Source organism: Vidua macroura, chromosome 1 (genome assembly GCF_024509145.1).
Source record: "Vidua macroura isolate BioBank_ID:100142 chromosome 1, ASM2450914v1, whole genome shotgun sequence".
Lineage (NCBI taxonomy): Eukaryota > Metazoa > Chordata > Aves > Passeriformes > Viduidae > Vidua > Vidua macroura.
Window position 1 is genome coordinate 54,898,499 of NC_071571.1, and position 24,332 is coordinate 54,922,830.

Genomic DNA, 24,332 nt, shown 5'->3' on the forward strand with positions numbered 1-24,332 from the left:
TCTTAATATTAGTTTACAGACAGTATTTTCCATTGAGTATTTTCCAGCAGCTGTGTTTCTTCTTGGTAAAATGTTGGTTTCTTGTTGATGACTTAGTGTATCAAGAACATTAGAATTTTGAGTCATCTATCCGGATGATATTCATAAGATGAATAATAGTGCTGAAATACTGTAAACATTTACAATATTACTAACTATTACAATTTCTGCCGTCCAGGATTCAGAAGAAAGCCTACAATGAGCATCTATCATACAGATTTTTATAGCCTTAGCCTCCTAAATTTTAGCCTTTCCTGGTAAGTATTTCTCACATGAAAAATAAATTGTATAGAAAATTGTTACTGGCCAAAAGTAAACTAAAGTATAAATTTTTCCCCTCAAGAAATAAAAGGCATAAACCATTAATTCTGGACAATAAAAAAGTATATCTAAAAAGATTTTTGCAAGCTAACCCTGACAAAAAATACAAAGAATACACAGAATGTATACTTTGTGAATTATTTCAACACTTGTGAATTTGTGAATGAACACTGACTTTAAGTAATTCTAAAAGAGTTTCTAAAATTAAAAACTCTTACCCTTGAAAATATTTCTGAATGTGATTTTTCACTCCTTTCTTCCAGCTGAAAGAGAATAGGGAACATGATTACCGTTTGTAATAAGGAACTACCAATTAACATCTTATGCTCAAAGAGACAGAGAAATATTTTTAAATGAAACCATTTTAAAAATTCCAGAAGTTAGCATAGATCAAGACAGGAAAAATAATATTTAGTTTAAAAAATAGTTTTTACCTCAATTGCAAAATAAATGTAAAGAAAAAAGCTTGTAAAGGAAAAAGCCAGAAACCTTACTTTTTTAAAATGTCATTACCAGTACTGAGCAACCAAACATGTTTACTCTTTTAAATTTCAAGTATATTTAAATATATATTTCAAGTAATATTTAAATTACAAGAGTAATCACTACAATACTAGATGGCATAACAGATGCAAAGCTTCATGCAGGTACACTTAAGGCAGTCAGTGACAGCAAGGTGAATACCCTAGTCAATGGAAAACACATCTGTACATTCAATCTCTTTAGTGTCACCTGTGATTACATCACAATAAAACTGGTTCAGGTAAAAGCCTATAACTGAAGCATACTAAGTAAAAGCAACCTACAAAATAATTTCAATTAATATTTTATCTACTGAAGGCTAAAGAAAAGAACTACCACACTCCCTTCTTACTTAGGAAACTGCTATTGCAAAAATATATTGTAGATATCCACATTTTCTACATTTCTATGAATCAAAATAGGTGGGACTAGACACGTATTTAGTATGGTATCTTGCATATCTTGCTTCTCAAAGAATACTTGTTTTTCTCTATGCCAAGGAAAATAGTTTTGAAAGTCTATTGCAATCACAGAAGAAACAAACACTGCTTTATAAGACTTTTCTTTTTCCTCCTATTGTGGTTTCTATAAAAGCAACATTGCTTCTTCATGACAAATTCACCACCTCCAATGATGTACTGAAATTACAGATTGCAAATATTTGTCACCAGCATGATGATAGAATGATATGAAGAATCCAATTGATCTGAAGGATACATTTAGACTAACCTAAATAAAATTATAAATTTCAAATCTAATAATAAATAATGATGATAACACAAGCAACTGAGAAGGCAACATAATTCAGTCTCAGCCTCCACATTTCTTTTAGCAGAGCATTAATTTCAGAAAGTCAGCTTTATTATGGGAAAAAAGCGCTAAAGCTTAAGCTGGAGAAATAATTAGTCTCTCATTATTTGAGAATGTATAGATGATAAATAACATGAATTATTACAACTTATACAGCATTTTAACGTTAAAGCATTAAACTTATACAGCATTGTATTAAAATACCATCTAAATGCAAAGTCACAGAAAGTGGTTGCGAGAGTAGTCTAGCTCTCAGTGTCTCATTCAAAGGAGAACCACAGCCAACAGCTGTGGTTTGATCTAGTGAAGTGTCATCAGCTCCTGAACACAGAGGCTCTGCAGCCTTGCTGTAACCTGACTGTAACAATAATGTCCTTGTGGAGTTTCTTGGAGTGTCTGGTCTGAACTCCTAAACCACAGTGTGAGGTTGCTGGCCCTTGTTGCACTGCTTGGCAAGGGTACAAAGACTTTGGCTCTCACACAAGCAATTACATACTGCTGATCACCACATACCATTCCTTTTGCTCAATTAAATAAACACAGTGCTTTCAGCCTCTCTGCCTACCTACTACATGTGCTAACCCTAAATGCTATTTCAAAAGATATACCTAAGAACAGAAATTTGCCTTTTACTCCATGCTATTAAACACAATAGTTTTGCCTGCAAGTAACAATAATTTTTAGAAGTTACAGCAGCAAGAAAGAGAAGGTGGCAAGGTTTGGTATAAACAATGTTCAGCCTAAAGGGAGCTGCACAGGAAAACCATCATGATAATTTTCCTGTAACATGATCTGTTGATTGACATGGGATTCTGTACAAGTGCACAGCCAGCAAGGAGTGCTTCAGTAATGGATTCTGAAAAAATCTCATATGGGATGAAGGAACACTAAAATGCATTAATGCATGCACAGTTCTAAGTATTTTTGTCACAAAAAGAAGTATAGTATTCCAAAAATACACAAAAACCTACCTAGCACAGTTAATTTCCATAAGAAAAAATTGTAAAATATTTGGTTCTTTAAAAGATTGTTAAGTTTATCTCACACACACACAAAATTGTGAAGTGTTACACATGTCACATGCTTCTAGCAACAGGCAAAATCTCCTTTAAAATACGGAACATGCTTTTTAAAAATTCACTCAGTACATTTTTACATGAAAACAAGCCCCAACTCCAGAACAAACCAATTTTCATACAAGTCATTTAGAATGCTTTAACAGTATTTACTCTTTCAGAGTATGAAAAGAAAATCCATAGTTTTATTGCATTCACCAAAGTGTAAATAAAAGCATTACACTCACACTATTCAAAACTTGGCCATAATCTGCATTAGAAACAATGCTTCCCCTGTGGCTGGAACAACTGAAATAATCAGCAGTAGTTTCACTTTGATCAGAAAAATCAGAGGACTTCAAAAGATAAGGAGAAGGTGAAAGAGAACTGAAGATGACACCACTGAATGAATAAAAGTTTATTAGAAACCAAAAAATCCTACCTTAAACCTCCATTATTCCACTAAAAACAATGAACATTTTTTATTGATTTATCATCCTCAATTAGAGTAATTAAAAAAACATAAAACCAGATACCAAAGGGTTTAGTATTAATTTAGGGACAAAAACAAACTACAAAAATTTTAAAAAGTTTGCAGATCACAAAAGACAGATTATATAAACTGATCAATAAAAATTATTTTTCTCTACAAATGTTGTCTTTTTTCAAATCAACATAAACCCCATAGTGCCAGCTATAATTTGGGCTTCTCCTCATTCGTATGTTTAAGATGTCTTACACTAGAAGGCAAAGTTACTCCCCAGAGATGTATATCAGTCTGGCACCTAAAAAGGTGGGGAAAAATGCTAGTGCTACACCTTTCTTGTTAAAAAAGGCAAAATAGATCTAAATGCAATTACATCTGCCATGGGAATTCAAGTGAAATATTCAACTGAGAAATATTATGCATGTAAAACACAATATTAAATGGGAATAGTGTGTTTATCATAACTTTATTGATAACATTCTACTTCAAAAGGCAGAAAGTTAAAACTAATTACAATGTTCACAGTGAAAGTGATTATAGGAGAAAAAACCCTTCTATGAACAGTTTGAAAATATATTGTCCTTATCCAATTCTCACCATTAAAAAAATTCTTTATATTTGATGTATGTGATTAAAAGCTACTAAGATGTCTAAAAGTTACATATATAACTGGTATACAAAAACCAGTTTACTGATGAACATGTAGCTCAGACTATGCTATTTTAGGACTACAGAATTTGTATTTGTTGTCAGTGCTATGTTATGTTCTATTTCTTTGACAAGAAAATTTCCAACTATTTTTCACCTACATCTATATTTAAACTAGCATCTTAATTTTCATTAAATGTAGCTAGCTAGGTAAATTTTGAGTTGGAAATTTGGCTAAACTTTCCTATTGCACTTGCATTTCACAAAGTATAGAGATACTAAAGAGAATTCTTCTTATTCATTATGATTACAGTAAAAGAACAACTCAGGCTACAATCTATGACAGTAATGGTCTATCATTCAAAATCCACTTCTCTTTGCTGCTGAGAAGTCCATATACCTAATGAACCTTGCTTTCCCTCCTTCTATACTTTTTGTAGCCCTAGTATCTTTCCCAATGGGTTCATCAAAACGGATACACTTTAAGATGGAGAAGCATCATATAGTTTCTCAAACTGTTTTCTACCCTTTAGATCTCTCCTACTTGCTCTTCTGATTTTCAGAGAGAACTAAGCTGACTTATCCAGAGTAAAACCAAAATATAAGCCACAGAAACAGTAGGAAATGAATGCTAAATTATTCATAAGATTTTTACATCATTGGCTTGTCAGGATTATTTTATTAAACAAATGCTTTGAACTCTATTAAGCATTCTCTAGTGCGACTGAATATACCTTGGGATTATTGGCATAATATATACATAGTGAGATCCGATATATATATATATATATATTCCAATATACCTTAAAGTATGTACTTTTAAGAAATTATCTCAGTGTTAAGAAAATCTAAGGAGACAAGTAGCATTTTCACAATGCAAGAGATTACATATGTATGTCAATGCCTGTTACATTTTAGAACTTCATAAAGCAACAGCAAAATTACCTTTTTCCTATACCCTCAAAAATTCACTCTGATATCTCTTGTAGCTTAAAATATTAGTTTCTGACAAATGTGGTTTATTTGTTTAATACATATAAGACTGTTAATATATGACAAATTTTAAAAAGGACTAAACATTTCAATTTAGCCCATACTAGAACACTGATATCTTGTTTTGTGTGGCATGACAAATGAGCAGCTACACAAATGAAACTTAGACAATTGTTCTGCAGCAGAAGCAAAATAAAACTCTTTAAAATCACTTTGCAGTACAAAGAGTCAAGTTTAGAATGACACTTTTAACACAATACAGACCCAGAAATAAATTTCTCTCATTTTGGATACCGGTTATCATAAAAATGAGCAAACTTCTTACTGCATGATATAACAGCTTCCATTAATCCTCTTCCCCAAAAGAAAGACTTTTCCCCATGTACTGTAGTGTGTTTCATGTGCTTGTTCCATCTATGACATAAGGTGGTAAACCCAACAATGTGCTATACTTCAACTAAAGTACAACTAAACTAGTTGTTTATTACAAACATTTAAAAGATATTTAGAAAAACAAATTCCTTCTACAGTTTATTGTCTTACTGATAAAAATTTACAACTTGCTAAAAATCACATCTCTGACAAATCAAAACTTCTTATGCGGAATGGAAAAATCAAATCTGTGTGTTGGTCAGTGAAACAATCCCAAGTGGACATACTCATAACTGCTGATGTGTTAATATCAAAGCGTTCATCAAATCATGCATAGGAATGCTCACCACAGGACTACTTCGGACTGAGCTTGCTCTTGAAGAATAACTGTATTCAGATGGCTAAAGAAAAGTTATGAAGGACACTTTCACAACTTTCATAGATTTTTGTCTGCAGAAAACAAAAATAATGAAAGAAACAACCAGAGGCCTATTACACTAAGAGTGCAAGAACTATTTGAGTTATGCCATCCATCACCACACAACAAGGCCTGAGAAAGAAGGAATGAAGCACCATACATAGCCAGTCTCAGGCATTACACTGCCACACTCATATGCTGCAATTCCTATGAAGAGTCACATACTTTCTTATCCTATCTATGTGTTTCCACTTAGAAGCATGCTTTTTGTGTAAAAAAAAAATTATTTAAGATTCACAGCAGCATTTACTATTACTACGAGGCATGTCTATTTCCATATGTCACTAAGAATTCCCTTAAAAACAGTCAAATAGTTTAAAAAAAATCAAATCTTAACTAATAATTAAATTAAACATTTAAATTGCAATTTGGTTTTAACTGCTCTGAGGCCTGCAGAAGTTTTAACACACCCTGGGAACTGAAGCTATGCTGTACACTTAGTGGTTTTATTTTACAGTCACTCATGCACATTCTCCTGAAAGAGTTATGTTTAAAGGTGCAAGGCTGAAATCTATTTATGCAGTGGATAATTAAAGCAGCTCTGAGAAACTCAACTTAAAAAGAAAGAAAATTACCGTTTCATGCTGCTTTGTCCCTCCCTATGAAGAAACCTCCAGCAGAAATTAGAATTATATACGTATCAGAGTTATATGTAATAAGTCTTTACAGTATTGTTCTCCCACTGAATCTTCTAACATTTTCTTGAGAACATACACAAAGCCAAAAAAGGTAAATCATCTATTTGTAATCCAAGTGAAGAAGAAGACCTCACTAACTAATTAAAAATACTACATAATATTTGATGATTTTTTACATAAGTTTAGCATGTCTCTAAATGTCAGTGTAAGATAGATTTGAACTACTATAGCAGCAAAAGACAAAGTTTCAGATGTTCATGCTAGTTTTTAAAGAAAACTTTTTGCAGAGCTACCTCAGCCATTCTTATGGCACTACTAGATACTCTTGATTTTGTAAAGATGCAGATTAGGTTTTCATGCTACTGCATTTTTTTATGTTTATTAGATTTAAATATGGCATCCTATTTAAAAGTATTCAAGGTGTATTTACCACAAACTTCAGTAATCTCCTGATTTCCATCCAAATGCTTAACTTTTTAAAATACTGTTTTTAGTATTATACATGCAGTTGTTATTTAGTATGCTTGAATTAACTTAATAACCCCAGTGTTCTTCAACATCATTGTTGCATTCACCAGCTTTATGCTTGTCTGAAAAAAGAGCAGTAAAACAGCAACTACTAAAATACTTTTAAGAGGCAATTTAACAACATCAAGAAAATTAAACTGAATGCCTCCAGAAAATTATACACAGAAAATGCAACTCTAAAAATATCCCAGAAATGCACATGTAATACTGTCGAGCCTCATGGCCATATAATACACATTTAAGGCAACCATGCATAATGTGCTTACAAAATAAAGTGAGACTTCTTATCAAACCAGTGCTTAAAGGAGACACCTATGAAGAAAAGTGTGATTTTATATTTATATTGGGCCATTCAAACATCTGAAGATAAGTAAGATATTGTTTTATATTGTACTAACTCTGTAACTCCTAGCTGGTGCCACTGGATCACTGTATAGAGAAGATGACTATAATGTGAAGAACAGAACAAGTCAGAAATAGTTTTTCTGCATACATAAATTTTTTAATTTATGTTCTATATTCCACAGAAGTCCTAAAGATTTAAACACTAAATTTTAATCTATCTATAGTAGGCAGAAACTATCAGGAAGAGTGGAAGAGTGTCCAGAAAAACTTGTTATCTTTGAAATCAATTTAAACATTATTAAACCAAGCTAGTATGTTTTCAAGTAGATTTGTAGAAGAGAGTGAAGAAATTAAGTAGTTCTCAAATAACATATCAGTTTTCTCTAGCTAGTTATTTAAACCTGGCCATGACCACAGCTGCAGGTACTGGAAGATATTACTCATCTCATAATATATCAGTATTTTATAATTTATATTAAGATGGAAAAAAGTACTGCAATGGTGCTAAACATTTAAGACTTTTTTTGTTGTTTTTAAAAGACAAGAATTTGAAACAGCAACTATCACAGCTGCCGCTTGCTTTCTGTATATCATACAGAATCATGAAACAGAAGTTACTTTAAATTTAAAACCTCACATGCAGAATAGAGTCATCTGCATGTTACACATTAACTTTATCAAACACAACCCTTACAAGCAAAAAATACAACTATTACCACTTGTAACTGTAATAATTGCAAGTGTAATAGAGAGATAAATTAGTGTCATATGGCATAAGCAAGCAAAACCAGATATACGTATTTTATATAAATAATTAAATTAATATAGAAAGAGGAGACAGACCCAAACATGGTAGGAAGGAACTGGTTTACTATATCCAAGGCTGTTATAGTTTCTTTGATCATAGTAAATTCCACTCTGAGGGGTGAGGAAGGAAAGAAGAGAGAAAACAAAGGTTGCATCTGTAGATCTTGCAAATGAAAGTTTTATCTTAACATTACCCAAGTGTTCCCAAGCTTACACCTTGTGCAGAATGCTGTAAAGTTTTCCCTAATGTTGACCCCAAATCCATGTAATTTCCTAAGTAAGTAAATAATAAAAGCCTCAAAACTACTATTTATTTTGTATATCAGCATTAACTGTATTTCTAATGCCATGCTCAAACAAAATAGTAAATAATTTAGGTATTTTTCCTCCATAATAAATTAAAATTTCCAAAAGGTTGACAAGTGCAGCAAGAAATACATGAAAAAGATAACTGACAAGATTTGCTAATAATTAGTACAGTTATTTACTTTATATTTTTTACATTGGATACCATTATGAATCAAAGCATTTTGGGGAGAGAGAAGGACAGAAATCCCTAATAACTGAATTGGGGATGGATGTTTATGTGACACTAGCATAGCCTGTACCCTACCACTATTCTTTACACCAAGTGTGCACACTGGAAATCTAGCAATTATATTTTGGCTTATTTCCTTGGGTTTTGACATTCTCTACACTAATTGCATATATATGCACATGTGAGGCAAAAAATTCATGCACACATACAAAAAAGAAAAACCAGACAGAAAAAAACATGGCAAAAAGTAATGCCTGCAGAATACAGCACTTCTTATCTCAACAGACAACAGAAAGCAGAAATATTCATATTGCTCGTTTGTTCAGGGAACATGAAAATACCACTTCAAAAACACATGGAGAAATGCTGTAATACAATAATAAGTAAATACAAAATTACTTCAGCCTAGTCTCAACACAAACATCCACTGTTGTTCTGACCCAAACCCCCCCAGCCCCTAATGCAGTTGCTAATTGATCAGTACCAAAAATTGTCTGAAAAATTACATCCAAAATATTTCATTTATTGACACTATAGTCACATGTTAAATACCAAACTTCCTGGAATAGTTTCTGCACAATCAAAATAAGCCTCATGCCTTTCTCAATAAGTCACTGGATTAACATCAAGGTCTATGGCAAATTCAATCTGCTGTACATCTACATTTAAAATGTTTCTAACTATGTGATGGGGACAAAGTGGAAGTAATAGAACATGTATCTCCATCCCAACTGAATAAACTTTAATCCAGAGAATGCCACCTTTAAATAGTTCCAAGAGCCTTTTCCAGGCCTCCAGCAAAAGAAGATTTCTATTCATCTGATTCCATTGATGGCATTGCACTGATACAAAAGCAGCTTCAAACACAAATTGGAGGTCAGAATCTGATCAATATGAGGTTTTTGGTTTTTTTTTTTTCTCTAAAAACATTTATGAAATGTCAGGAAGCTAACAAATTTATCCATGATGCTACACACTTAGTATATTTATAAGGAATATTATACTAGAAAACTACCCAATAAATCTTTATGGGAATAAAGAGCTTTCTCCTTTGAACTTTGAGATTAATTGTAAGCATGACTCTAAGAATGAAATTTAGAGAATTAATATCACTATATAACAGCATCTTCAATCCTAAAATATAAAGAAGATAGACATAAGGACTTAAGGGTTTTATCAACTAAAACAAAAACAACACAGGAAATTCTAACTACCTAATTAGAAAAAAATAGGCCACGCTTCTATCACTGTGTTAAAAAGAACTGTCAAGTGAAACTATAATTAACCCTATTCTCATTAATATAGGCCTGGCTTAAAGCTAGTGCTCACATTTCACAGAAGAATTTAAACCAATAAACAAACTAAAAAAGCTTAACAATACAGACTAATTTAAGCACTATATTGTGCTTGCCTATCTGCTAGCTAATTCAGATAACACTGCTATTTAAACAAATACAGCTTTTTAAGCTGCTTAAATATTCCTTTTGGTGGTACTTGATTCTTGCCTCTTCTTAAGAAACACAGATTTTATGTGGCATAATACCACTGAGAATGTGATGCCATCTACTATCACTTCATAAAAATATGATAGCTGTCTTTTAAGTAAATATATACAAACCAGCTGCTTATTCTCTGGACTGAGAATGAAAATAACTTTTCATTAGATTAAGTTAAAATTTCTATGTAGTAATGGAGAATACAAATAGATGCATACACACTTTTTTCCCCCCAAGGATGTCCTCCAAGTCTAATCTGTATGACACTTTGCTACAAAGTTTAGAAATAACATCTAAATACCAGAAAGTGCTTGCTGTAAGACAGGTGTCTTTTCTCCCTGAAAAAAAAATTACACATGTAGGCTACAGAAAGTGTTAGAATTATAAAACTGTTCTAGGTCTGAACATGTGATAGTACAAATTTATATACTTTTTAAAGTCAAGAATGTAAAGTAACTAGTTAGTACCATTACATCTTAGAAACAAAGCACAGAAACAGTTTTCCCTCAAAGACATGCAAAGTATTAACATACAGGGACCAAGTATCTTGCAGATCTATCCTTAGTATCATCATACTAAAGTAAAAGAAAATTAAATAAAGTGAAAATCACAATGCTAAAAAAAATTAAATTGCTTTTATTTCAAAGAATGACTAAAAAGATTTACAAGAAAATTACAAGAAAACATATTCTACTAATAATGAAAATTTAAACATGAAGGAATATCCATTTATCCCGATCTGAAGTGCTTTCTGAGGCTGGACCACTTAATAAAAATTAATCTGTTTCCCCAACAGCATCCCAATTTATGAAAAGTGAGATAATTTTGGACAGCATTATGCTATGTGAAATATTTCATGTGATTTTAGTAATAGAATTTTAAATAATTAAGCCAAGTCTTATATGGTAGATTTCATTAAACTGAGACAGCATTTACAAGGTTATGTAACAAAAGGCTCATCTCCACACAGGCAAAGCACTCTAATGGAAAATCAGCCCCATTGTTGAGCTGCGCAACTCACCATGATGCAATGACATTCCATGGCACCTTAGGCTTAGGAAGGTCACTGCCTACGGGGTACAGGGCATGAAAGACTTTACAGGAGGAAGGGGAAATAGTATTTTGTGATCCGGGAGAAATTAAGTGTTTTTGGGAGGAGCAAATATGTGAAAAAGAAGGAACAGTGTGATTAAAGGGCCAGCTATGTGTAAAGAGAATGGGAGTCTACCAGAGTTGGCAACTCTTAAGAATACAAATAAAAACAGCTTCGTAAAAATAGCTTAGCGAGTGTCCTGTTTCTTGTCACTCAGTAACAGCAAAATTTGTGAAGTTTATACTTCTTTTTTTCAACTTAGAAAACTTAAATTTTCACAGCAAGCTTGTTTTTTTCCAGTTCATTTAAAAATTTCATCGGTATTTTGACTATAGGTAATGCGCAATACAAAATATAATTTAATATCAACCTAAGCCTACTTGTAACACAACAGAAAAAAGAAACTGAAGGTAGTTTGAAAATATTACATTATATAGTAGTAGCATGCTGGAGTATTGCCCAGTGTAATTTTCAAAATGAGGAGTAATGAGAGGATTTCAAGAAAAAATATTTTTGTCTATTGTTACATCTGAAAATTTCTTCTAGACATCAAATTAACACCAGAAATTCCCCTGATTTAGATTTTATATTTGTTTCTAAAATAATATAGCCCGAATTTAGCTAATATTATTTCATACTGCATTCATATTATCTCAATAGTTCCAATACATCCAGTATTAACAATATATTAAATGACATTTTAATATTGTAGATGTAATTTACAGAGTATGGCCCCTTTTTGTTTTACTAAAAGTATTACCTACAGGACCCATAAGTCACTGGATCAGTTTTAATCAACTAAACTATTAAACAATTTCTGTCTCTAATTATTACCTCCAATAAGCAACCTTGTCATCAGAGAACGAAGACAGATCACTCACTTATCATCCTGACACTTAACTTATACTTTTTATAACTATTAACAGATTAACCGTCTACTAAAAAAGATTTAACTTTCTGAACTAGGAATACCACAAATATCCCATATACTATGAAAAATACCACAAACTAGGAACACCACAGAAATACGCATTACTGAAAAGGCAAAATTTCTGTATTTCAGCCTTGTCTGTTGTTCAAAAATCACAACATAAAAGAGAAAATGTTTCCTGTTGTAACTTTCAATAACATGTTTGTACCTACCAAGGTTGATGGACAACCTTTTCCATTTTATTTTACTTCTCTATTGGGGACATTGGGAGAGAGCAACTGAAGAGATGAATTCCCTTCACATCTGTAAGTGTTCTTTCTATCAGCTCTCATATTTGCCATCACAAAGTACTTGATTACATCAATCATTGCAGCAGTCCCATTAGTACCAATCTTCTATAAGCATGCTTTCACCAAACTACGGCTTTGGTAAGTAGACACAGAAAACATTACAATGTGAACACATCACACTAAGTAAAAAGTGGGCTCATTCCAAGTTACGCACCACAAGAGCTCTCCTTTTGGAGGTATTTGCTCTGCTCCTGTGAGATGCACTGACATCTGAGGAACACTTGAGAAGGAAATTATAAAAATAGATCAAAATATGAAATAAATTTTTAAATTTAATTCTATTACTCTTCACTGAATGACAGAAAATAACCAAGGCTGTCAAAGAAATTCTAAGTAAGCCCTCCAAGAATGAGCTTAGTTATCTGCCCAATTCAAACCCTCTTGTTTAGACAACCGCCAATTACTTAATCTCCATTTAGCATATTTGCTATGTCAGCCAAGAAAAGAGCAGATCTGAGCAAATCTATACCAGCTCACAAGTTTCTAAGAGTTGCACATAGCATATTTTACATGTTTTCTTGATAAAGCATTTACTGTTCAAAATTATTTGTGTGGCAAATTGCAGAATAACTTAACACTAGGACTTGCATGACATTACACAAAATTCAGTTAATCAAAAACTACATTTAATTGCAAAGACCTCTTAAGCATATGACAATCATCTTGTTTTAAAGTCACACAAAGAAACAGCTCATTCCAACTTCCAAAATACATAAAACCTACCCTTTTATTTCAGTAATTTGTCCCTTTCCTGGCCTCTATACCCAGATCAATGACCAGCTGATTTCTAGGCAGATCCAAGACCAGGAAAATATTAATATACTCTAAATAAAATTGTTCTTTAGAAATACATATGTGGCCTAAAGATGATATAAAAGAGCCTATACAAAAAATATTTCTGTTAGCAGTCTTTGGGATACCTTACATCATTCGGCTAAATATTTTGCCATAAATGAATAATATATTCTCAGCTTCTCCAAGAAGCAAGAAAGAGAATCTTGCATCATACCAAACTCTTCTTCAAATTTTATCTTAAGGTACTGATACCTTTTCTTTCACAAATACTACAGACACACAGTAATGCTCAAAGTGCAAGAAAAGACTGGAAGACTGAAACATAAAAATAAACTACCTTTCTAACACTGATGGAAATAGAACACCAGATGAACTTAAACATTTTATGTAACTTAAAATTACTAAAACTGCAAATACTTATGAGACTTAAAGCTTCATCCGCTCCATTAGAAAAAGAAACCAGAACTTTGGTTTGCTTTCTGAAGGCTATGATCAAAAAGAAAAAGTATACAGTTTGAACACAAACCAAATGTGAATGTCGACTGGACTGGTGAGAGTATCTGGCCCTCTCTGCATCTTCCTGAGAAAGAAGAAATGCAGAGTTATTTCGTATAGAAAGGAAAAATATCCTGACACAATACCAGAAAGTCAAAGTGAGCAACATGCTGTTAGCACTTTTAATGCTATGTGTCATTTCGAATAATCCATGGTGGCAAGTAAACTCATTCAAGACAGAAGAGCTCATTTCACCAGATTTGAGTAAGTATGTCAAGATATCACATTAGGGGATATAAGTAAAGCAGGTCCATAATAATTAATAATTAGTGTTCAGTAGTCAGCCTTTCTTATGATTAATATATTAATGCAGAAAAAAAGAGCTCAAAACTATTTGAATTAAGAAATAAAAGGAAAAATAGAGAGCTTTACAAAATTACAAGTACACTAGTAAGAAATGTACCATATAATTACTATATTCAGATTTTAAGTAATTTACAAAGTTAGAGTCCTAAGAGAAATTATTATTCTCAGTTGCCTCATATATATTTTGCATTTTCTTCTCTATTAGAAGAGCAAAGCTTCTTAAGCAAATTGACCAGTTTTAAGTTCTACAGCTAGTTTTGCTGTACAGTGACAGTGAAAATAATAAACCAAACTCATAAAATCTGAGTGATGACAACTAGCTAAGGCACCTTAATATCTTTTATTCTGTTTAAAGATGAGAGAATGTTAATTTTGGTTCACACAAGAGAATATGTGAAAGAAGCAAGACAAAAGCCACAACTAATTTAAAATCAAAACATATTTCACATGCCATAAGCATCTCAAATTGTTACAGTATGAAAACACGTTAAGAATAACCTTAATTTTAAAACTATCCCATTTGGAGGCTACAACACAGTTCTAAAAGTAGGAATTCTTCCTTAATTTACTTATTTCCTACAGTTTTCAATATATTGAACTATTCTAAAGATTGTAAGCCAGTTATTCATACAATTAAAAGCTTTGCCTCCAGATTATAGATGGGTATCTAAAGACTAGATTTCTTATTGCTTATGGTCACATGGTTATCATCTGCATTTTCACTGGATATTTAAAACTATTTCACCACTATTCAGTATTCAATAGGCCTATTTAAAACTCTGCCAGAAAATTGCCATGGGGGGGAAATGTAGGTTCATTTCATAACGACATTTTAGTCCTGCTCTCTATACTGTTTGTTTTGAGGTTTAAAATGAATGTTCATGCTATTTAACTTTTCAACACAAGATAGTTAAATCATTGCCAATTTTAAATATTCTTTGTATCTCAGGTCTAAATGGACAAGTACCTCTTAGTAACATCTGCAGCAGGCAAGAAGAAAATTTGCTACTTATTCCTCTTAACTGGTGGGTAACAAGTCTCTTCCTGACATTCCATCAGAAAATACAAAGCCTGTGTTCATGTTCAGCATACTTAGGTCAAAGGATTATGTACTACAGTACATATTGCAAACAGGTGCTTCTTGATTTCTAAAAGTTCAAGTTTGAATTATGCGTGTTATCCAATACAGAGGTTACATCTCCCAATCCAGGAAGGGAATTCACATCTGTTTAGAAATCTCCTGCAGCAGATGTACCCCTTAGGACTGCAAAAGGAAAGTGGCATTCAGTTGAGTGGCATTAATTTTGAGTGAGATTCCTTGCAAATACCATGTTTTGGAAACCCTTGATCTCAAGCAAAAAAAACCTTCAAAGATACATTCTACCGAGAAATACAGAAACTATGCTGATCTTGAGAATATGAGAACTAACGTACACACAAATTTTAGATAGACAAAGAGACAATAATGAGTGGATACCATTTTACATATAAAATTCTAATGACAGTCCTAGGATTTCTCAACAGATATTAACTGCCATTGTAGTTTTAACTATATGAAATGATGGCTAGTCTCAGCATGTATTACTTAAATCTTGGTGATTCAAAACATTCCCACAGTGAACACTGTCCTAAAAGCCAGAAAAATCCCTGACATCTCCCATATATCCTTTTAAGAGGCACGTGAATTTTGTGAAAGGAACCCCTGAAAACAATTCTAAAGAAATTTCTAAAGAAACATTGCAATTAAGTCAGTCTCACTCCAGTGCTGGGTAAAATAATGAAAAATCCTCTTCTGGGATACACTGAAAAACACCTGGGGGAAATTCAGTCATTGGTCACAGCCAGGATGGCTTCATGAGGGGAAACTCCTGCTTGCCAACCTCATTTCGTTATACAACAGGGTACTCTACCTAAGTGACCTAGGAGAGTTGGTAGATTGTATCTTTTTTGACTTCAGCAAAGCTTTTGATACTGTCTCACACACGATCCTTCTAGACAAAGTGGCCTGCACACAGCTGAATAACCATGTTTGTTATGTGATGAATGAGCAACTGGCTCAGAGGTCAGGCACAAAGGGTTGTAGTTAATGCAGTGACATCAAACTGGCATCAGATCACTGGTAGGGTTCCACAGGCTCATCTTAGGCCCAGGTCTCCTCGTAAATGACTTGGATGCAGAACTCAGGGAATAGTAATTTTGCCGATGACACCAAATGGGAGGAGCTCAAGGGCAGGGAGGCCCCACAGCAAGACTTTGGTAAACCAGAGAGATGGGCAAGCACCAACCATAGCATTGCCATAAAACAAGGCAAACAAAAAATAACAGTGGGAGTGACAACAAACAGAACCAGAAACCCAGTAACAGCCTTCTCTCAGCTGCAGGCAATTTTGCCTTTGGTGCAGTTACAGTCACAGCCAGCAGGGGCGCTGTTGGCTCCTGGCTGGGCAGGGCAGGTGCGATGAATCCCCTGCACCTGGAGGCAGTGCTGTGGCACGAACCCAGCTGCCTCTCTCCAGGTGGGTAATAGTGGCACAGCCAGCAAGAGATAGAAAGGGGATTCCTTTACAAACTCATGGGAGGCAGCTGGTCCTGGTGCCCCTCTGGATGATGAAACAGACTGTAGCAGGAACTGTGGAGCAGCACGCTAGAAGGCAGGCACACCTGGGGTGGTAAAAAGTGTAGCAAAACTCCAGAGCCATGCCAGGAGCTGCAGGGTATCCCAGCAGGCAGAGGCAGGGGACATCAGGTTAAAGTGTAGCAAAAAGCAAGAAACAGCAGAAAACAGCAGCACTGGGCAGCAGCAGACAGCTTTCTGCAAGCAGCTGCCACAAGCACCCAGGAAACATTCCCTCCAGAAGGGAGGGGGGGTCAGGGTCCCGGGTTTTCCCCTGCAGCACCTGAGTAGATGGTAAGGGTCCCTTCCAGTGAGACTGGGTGTTGAAAAGGTCCCAGTTCAACAGCTGCTCTTACTAGCAAAGGCTCACCCATGGTAAGGAAAAGCAGTGCACGACAGAACTCTGCATTGACAACAAATTCTCCCCGCAGCAGCAGCCCAACTGTCTCCCCCCACAACCCTGAGAGTGATAGACAGCAAGGGATAAACCCAACCCCTCACCCCCCAGCCAAACTCTCACCATATCTCTGCACTTCCTAAGAGAAAGCCCCCCAGCTAAGAGACTGCAGCCAGCTGCACCCCTTCCCCCCATCTTGGCCACACCCTTTGTTTCTCTCAAGTATCCATTGTTCCAGTCTCTTAGGCAACAAACGGGAGAGAAATTCCCTAAGAAAGAAAAAAATTGAACAAATCTTAACCTCCAACACATATGAAGTTTAACAAGGGCAAGTGCTGGATTCTGCACTTGGGATGGGTCAACCCAGGACATACAGATTGGGGAACAAGACACTGGAGAGCAGCACCATGGGGTCCTGGTTGATGGCAAGTTGAATGTGAGTCAGCAGGTTGTCCCGCTTTGCTCTGCACTGCTGCAGCCTCACCTCGAGTCCTGTGTGCAGTTTTGGGTGCACAATATAAGAAAGATACAAAACTATTACAGAACTCCCCAAAAAGGACAACCAAGATAGTGAAGGGGCTGGAGGGGAAGCTGAACAAGGAGCAGCTGACATCACCCTGTCTGTTCAGCCTGGAGAAGACAGACTGGAGTCCTCACTGCAGTACTAAACATCCTCACAAGGGGAAGTAGAGAGGCAGGAACTGCTGTGGTGACCACTGATAGGACCCAAGGGAACAGTCAGTCAGGGGAGGGTTGGACTATGTTCATATATAATTGAACCACATACATATACAGTTTATATGTCTGTGTGTATATATATATTTTATACATAATTAGACACTTTGAAATAACACACAGCAAACCATTAGTAAATTACTTCATCCAAAATCCTGTGTTAGTTCTCTGAGTGGCAAAAACATGCACAACAGGTGATTTTAGCCTACCATCCATTTCTGGATATGAGCCCATTTTCTATCATATGAATGCTGAGAAAACTACAGAATGTAAAAGGAAAACCAAACAAAACATTTAAAATATAAATTTATAGTCACCACACAAGATTGGATTCCCAAATTGAAAACTCAGAAATATCTACAATAATTACCATGCAATCTTCAAAATAATAGCAGATATCTATAGCAATTCAAAAACCTCAAACTGTGGTACAATGAGAACCATATAAAATTGAGGCAAAAAATGTTCTGCATATTTTGCTTATTACCACAAGAAGAAAACCCCACAACAACCAAGAATTAGCATTTCATGGATTTGAGTGCAATCATGATAAATAATAAATTCTCTATATTTTACATGCAATGTCAAAACCTGACTTAAATGCGACAACCATGCAATAACCAGACTGCTGAAAACCTAGTTTCTAGGATTTTTTTCCTCAAGAAATGCAAACTTTTTTTAGGAGAAATGTGTGGAGCAACACACAACTGTATGTGTAAATATTACCCCATTTAAATATTTTTTTTTTAAAAGAAAGATCTTGACAACAGGTATTTACTGTGAATCCTTTCAGTATAATCCAATTCTAATGCTGAAAATACTTGCAATAAAACTGAATTACACTAAAAGACAAAATCTTATGGAAATGCAGAAATAAGATACATTACGAATTTTTGTAAAGGTTTGCAATAAGTCCTGGTGAGTTACGCTACCTCTTTTTGCTGTCGCTCCAGCTCTCTCATACGTATATCTCTTGCTTCTGCTCGAGCTGCCCGTTTTGCTGCAAGTCTGGCTTCTGCCTACAAGTAGATGGAAAATAATTAAAGTTTAAAAAAAGTTTTTTGAATAATTGTTTGAGTTCTCAAATCTCTTCACAAGTACACATTAAGATTTTAACATACGGAAGTAATAAAGAATGAAATTTCAAACAGAATATGCAGCTAACTCTTTAAAGATAGCGTTGCTAGCCAAAGGAATTAGATGATCTCTTAAAAAGTCATAGAATGGCTTGGGTGTGAAGGGACCATAAAGATCATCTAGTTCCAATGCCCAGATCAGGTGCCATCAACTAAACCAGGCTGCTCAACGCTCCATCCAACCTGGCCTTGAACAGTTCCAGGAATGGGACATCCACAACTTCTCTGGCCAACCTGTTCCAGTGGCCAGGAACTCAACACTCCCCTGGTAAGACTGTCCTCCTAACACCTAATCTAAACCTATTCTCTTTTAGTTTAAAACCATACATTCCCCTATGTCCTAATGCTATCTGCCTGTGTAAAAAAACTCACTCTCCCCATTTTTCATAAGCCTGTTTCAGGTACTGGAAGGCTGCAGTGAGGTCTCCCCAAATATATCCCTTCTTCAGCTCTCTCAGCCTGTCTTCATAGGTGAGGTGCTCCAGTCCTCTGAGCATCTTTGTGGCCATCAACAACTTCTTCTCCCAGTCTGGACTCATATCTGAGATTGCCCTGACTGATGTACAGTATGTTGCACTTGGACTTGTTGAACTTCAAGAGGTTCTCACGGGCCCAAATTTGTCCAGGTGGCCCTGGATGGCATCCCATCCTTCTGCTGTGCCAACTGCACCACTCTGCTTCACAGATCTACAAACTTGCTGAGGGTACACTCAATCCCATTGACAGTGTCATTGATAAAAGTATTAAACAGCTCTGGGAATATGAGGGAATACATTTTGCCATATAGCTAAAGTTTGAAGAAAGCACAAGCTTCAGCTTTTTCCATGTTTGAATAATGAGTTGACAAAAATTCTCTCAAATTCTTTAAATATTAAACCACTGAAGACAGGTTTTCCACCAAAGATTCCAGTTGTCTATGTAATGTTAATTAAAAGCTTTCTGAGAATCCGCAGCAGCTAAAAACTCAAGAACTCCTAACAACCAACCAGTTATAGAAGTTCTTAAAATGTAAAACCCAATGGATTTTTGCTTTGGATTAAGGATAGAGTGTTCCTTGCTTTTGCCACTGTCACAGCAAATGTTTATGTAAGACATTGAAAACCTATAAAACTGTTTTACTGTGCTTCAGAAAAATGAAACAGGTATATAACTTGGGAGTTTAACTTCAAATTATGATTAAACTACAGGCACAAAAATATCAAATAATGACAGGACAGAAGGCAGACTCACTATAGTTTATTATTCAAAACAGTTTGTCTTAACTCCAAGTGACTCATGAAGACTATTTTTTCTGAATTTTGCATATGCAGATAAAATAATTCCAAGGCTGTGTCAACACTCTTGGCTGCCATAATGTAATCTTTTTTCAAAGCAGCATAAAACTACTCTTCTTTCTACCTGATGATAACACACAAGTAAAGCAAGGAAATTGTCATGCAAGAGGAAGTACTTCCATTTGTAGCCCATTATTGCTCTGTTGCATATAAACTGTCACACCATCAGGTATGCAGCACAGAAAGAAAAAGGACTCGAAGAGCTGATAAGTTTGGGTTTAGCTCTGTCTATAAAATAGCAGATATATGCATTTGGCCTTTATGCTTGGCAAGGCTTTACTGTTAAGTTACAAATTTAATACAAAGATAATACTGTTTAGATACAAAGTTCATTGGTTTACTGATTCATGTTAAAAATCAATTCACATTTCACCATTCTCTCCTAGTTGTACACCCAGAGACCTAACTTTAAATTCCGACAGTAAAAGGGGAGCTCCATTTCTTATCATTTACTAAACCCTTGATAAAACACAAGTGAATTTACAAACATTTGTCATAAAATGGGTGCCATAAGAAAATCTTATCTATTTAGATTTTTTTAATGGCTTAATACTACATTAATTTTTAAGCTGAGCAACTAGATTCCTGTAAAAAGCAAACAATCTCAAAAAAGACATAAGTCTTGGCAAGTTAACTAAAAGGACAGCTTTCAGGCTTCCATCCCCATACTTCAGAACAAGAGACAAGTTGCAGTACCATTAGAAAGGCCATAAGGCCATAATACCAAGTGATTCTTAAATCTCATCAGATCTGTTAGAGCACAGGCCTCATGCTATTGATGCAGCAATCACACAAGTCTTCATAGCTATGTTATTGAAATTCAAAATGAACAATAATAGAGAAACAACCGTAATTCAAAAGGACACAGTTTTCTTCCCAGGCGCTGCTATTCACTCTGTTGCCTTACTGAAAAAGCCCATAAAAGTTGTGAAACAAATTACCACCAACAAATCCTTAACAAAAAACTTCATCAGCTGCATTGAAATAAAGTCTTTAAATATCTGCTAAGGAAAATGTAGAGCCACAATAGCTTTGGATAAAGTTTGGACTATAGGAGCAAAATAAAAACACTAGACTACACGTTTTGGGGTTTTTTTTTAAATAAACCAGCAAAAGTAGAGGCAGTAATGTTATCATGCTTTTCAATTCAACTAACATTTTACTTGAGAGAGCATACCAAATACATCCCTATTCATTGCTTATAGTAGCTTGGGAGCCAATACAGATTGCTTTCTACAGCCTGCATTAAACAAAGTCCAGTCTTAGAAAAGGAGAGACTGGCCACTACAGTCTTGATTTCAGTTTCACTGGTCATTCTCTATACAGTATTTAGACCAGACACACATTCATAAAATATATTCTGATAAATATCCACTGCAATATTATCTAACTGAAGTACAGCTTATTATAAAGTGATATACCAAGTTTCTATTTTTCTGAAGTAAAAATTCAACTGTGTGTTGTCCAAGATCTAGCAACTCTGACACTATTTCAGAAGCTTCCTAAGGAAACTTTCAACTGATAAAAAGAAATGGGATAGCTGAATTTTCTTGAAGACTTTAACTGCAAATAAGATATGATGTATTTAAATCTGGTGCACTTACACTAGTGGCTTAAATGAAAAGAATGTTATAAAATCTGGAGGGCAAACAGCCATTAGGTAAAGATACAATAATTCAGCATGAAATTCATCCAGAGAATTGATCAAAAAAAGGACATAGAAGACTACAGAGGAGATCTTTGTAATAAAAGAAATTGGGTAGGAAAACAAGGAAGAGGTCCTTGATAATTTACGTGGGTAAGAAAAAAGAAGACTAATTAATAAATTATTGATTTATAACTAAATCCCTAAATTCTCTTTTGTATATGAACACACTCATACTATTCATACTCACCTTCTACTCTGGGACAAATTTGTGTTTTTAAACCAATCCTGTATTTCTTTGGGTATTAGCTCTGGTCTAAGTAGCAAAACAAAGCAATCTGTTTACCACTGAGTTCTGGAATTCCTCATTTCAAAATAGATACCAAAAACCATTACATGAACAAAAAACCACCCAGTATTTCCTTGTACCTGCATAAAAAGCATTTCATTCTAGAAGATTATCATCCTGGCTGTTTTTAAGCAGTTAAGCAGTACCTTACAGCAGTATTCACTTTGACTGGTTTATTTTATTGCAAATACAGAGGTAGCAAGACAATGTTCTTCTTCCAGGAGGTGACACAGTCAGTTCCCTGATTTTCACCTAAAAACCAATTATTATAAGCTATTTATAGTTCTTTAGAAAGCCATCTCTACTTCTTCAATTTTTTCATCTTTGTTTTTAAATACGTACTCTACCACAATTTTGAAAACTTTTAGCTCAACTTTCAGGGATAACATGTAGTTCTTCAGTTAAATCAAAAATATTTTTGGAAAGAAAGAAAGAAGCAATGAAAGGTAAGACTTTAACTTGAATGCCTTTGTAAAGATTGAGTCTGGAGTCTCTCCTTTCTGATGTATTTTTCTTAGTCTCTTCAAAGCAACAACCATGTTTTTTCCTAGTAAGCAGTATGATAGTAACATAGAATTTATATGGTAGAGGCTTCCCTCCATTTGAGCAAGGAAAAGCATAACATCTATCTCCATAGCGTAGATAGGCATCTTTTTCCTTCCCTTGCCTGCAAGAAGGAATTCACTAGAAAGCAACAGTATTTTATTTTTAATTTTTATACCCTGGAGAAGGTGATTCTTTAATTAGCTCAGATTCAGCATAAAAGCTTCATAAGGTTAAAATATAGGCTATGTTAAAACATTATTCACCTCTGAAAAAATTAGAATTATTTTGTCATCATGGGCTGATGTATACATATAACACAGAACTCATTTCTCTCTCTGCCAAGGAATATGCAGTCCTGCAGCTTCCAAGGCAGGAGACCCGGTCAAGGAGCATTTCATTCTTCCACCAGATGGCAGCGGTAAGGGCACTAACTGCCCCTGCGGGAACCGCTGCTCCCTGTCTGCCACAGGGGCATGGAACGGCACTAGGACACCCTGCCAGCTCTGGTTAAGCATCGAGGCGAGCAGTTAAAAATGTTCACTGTAATTGTTAATAGATAACTACGTATAGCAACTTAAATTCACCTTTTCTCATCAAGCAAACAAAGGATTCTGTGCCCAATTCCAACCCCCCTGCCTTGAGGGGTTGGAATTGGATGATCTGTAAGGTCCCTTTCAATTCAAACCATTCTATGATTCCTTCTGCTGCTCAATTCTTCTGTATTCTAATTCCCATGCTTTTTGCCAAAATCTCCATACTGTCTCATCAAATCAAGGCAACACCATCACTAATGAGCCAAAAGTATTTCTTATGGCTCCTCAGAACTCTCTTTTCCACTTACTTCTCATGTCTCTTCCCCAGTTGCCTACAAACAACAAAATCCTACATTTTAACATGACTTAAACGCTTAAGAGTCTTTATTTCTGATGTTTCATTTTTTCCATTTATTGTACAGACTCACATATATATCTCTAGAATATCTTATATCCTATAAAATATCCTTAACCACTATTAAAAACAAAAGCAAACAAGGCATTGAATTAATACTAAGGTAGAAACAGCCAATTTAAAAGTATTTAGTGACATCTTACCACAACAAAATAATAGGTCACCTAGCATCTACAAAGACAATATCCATGACGATGGAATTCTTAGGGACTTTGCTTGTTTTCTTAAAAGAAGCTGAACCTACATGAAGAGAAAAGTATGTACTAAACGTTAAATAGATTCATATGAAAAAGACTGTTGTTAACTGTTTCTAAATTCATGATATAGCCCTCAAACATTTAAAAATATTCAACTCATCTTTTTCTATCATGGCAATTCAGTAACATTGCATCTCTATTAAAGTAAGAACAAGTGCATTCTACTCACAGTTGAGCTACTACAAAGTGAATTTTAAATCAAAATGAATCTTTATTCTCTCCCATGAGAAAACACCTAAAGAGTTTTCCATGCTCTTGCTATAT

General features: G+C 34.7%; 1 protein-coding gene across 21 annotated transcripts in view; it reads right to left on the minus strand.

The window, feature by feature from the left end:
• The window catches only part of LRRFIP2 (LRR binding FLII interacting protein 2), a 58,172-nt gene that overhangs the window by 19,647 nt on the left and 14,193 nt on the right, over positions 1-24,332 (minus strand). For 10 of the 21 annotated variants that reach the window (XR_008435971.1, XM_053971679.1, XM_053971687.1 and 7 more), the window contains exons 3-6: positions 18,786-18,872; positions 13,773-13,826; positions 12,606-12,671; positions 579-623 (exon numbers count right to left, since the gene is read on the minus strand). Coding sequence is in view for 20 of the 21 variants with exons in the window: in XM_053971679.1 (XP_053827654.1) it covers positions 579-623; positions 12,606-12,671; positions 13,773-13,826; positions 18,786-18,872 (252 nt within the window). In the remaining variant the exon portion in view is untranslated. Of the gene's footprint in view, positions 1-578; positions 624-12,605; positions 12,672-13,772; positions 13,827-18,785; positions 18,873-22,463; positions 22,570-23,954; positions 24,052-24,332 lie in introns of all 21 variants that reach the window. The other 11 variants (XM_053971697.1, XM_053971794.1, XM_053971767.1 and 8 more) reach the window with 4 other exon arrangements.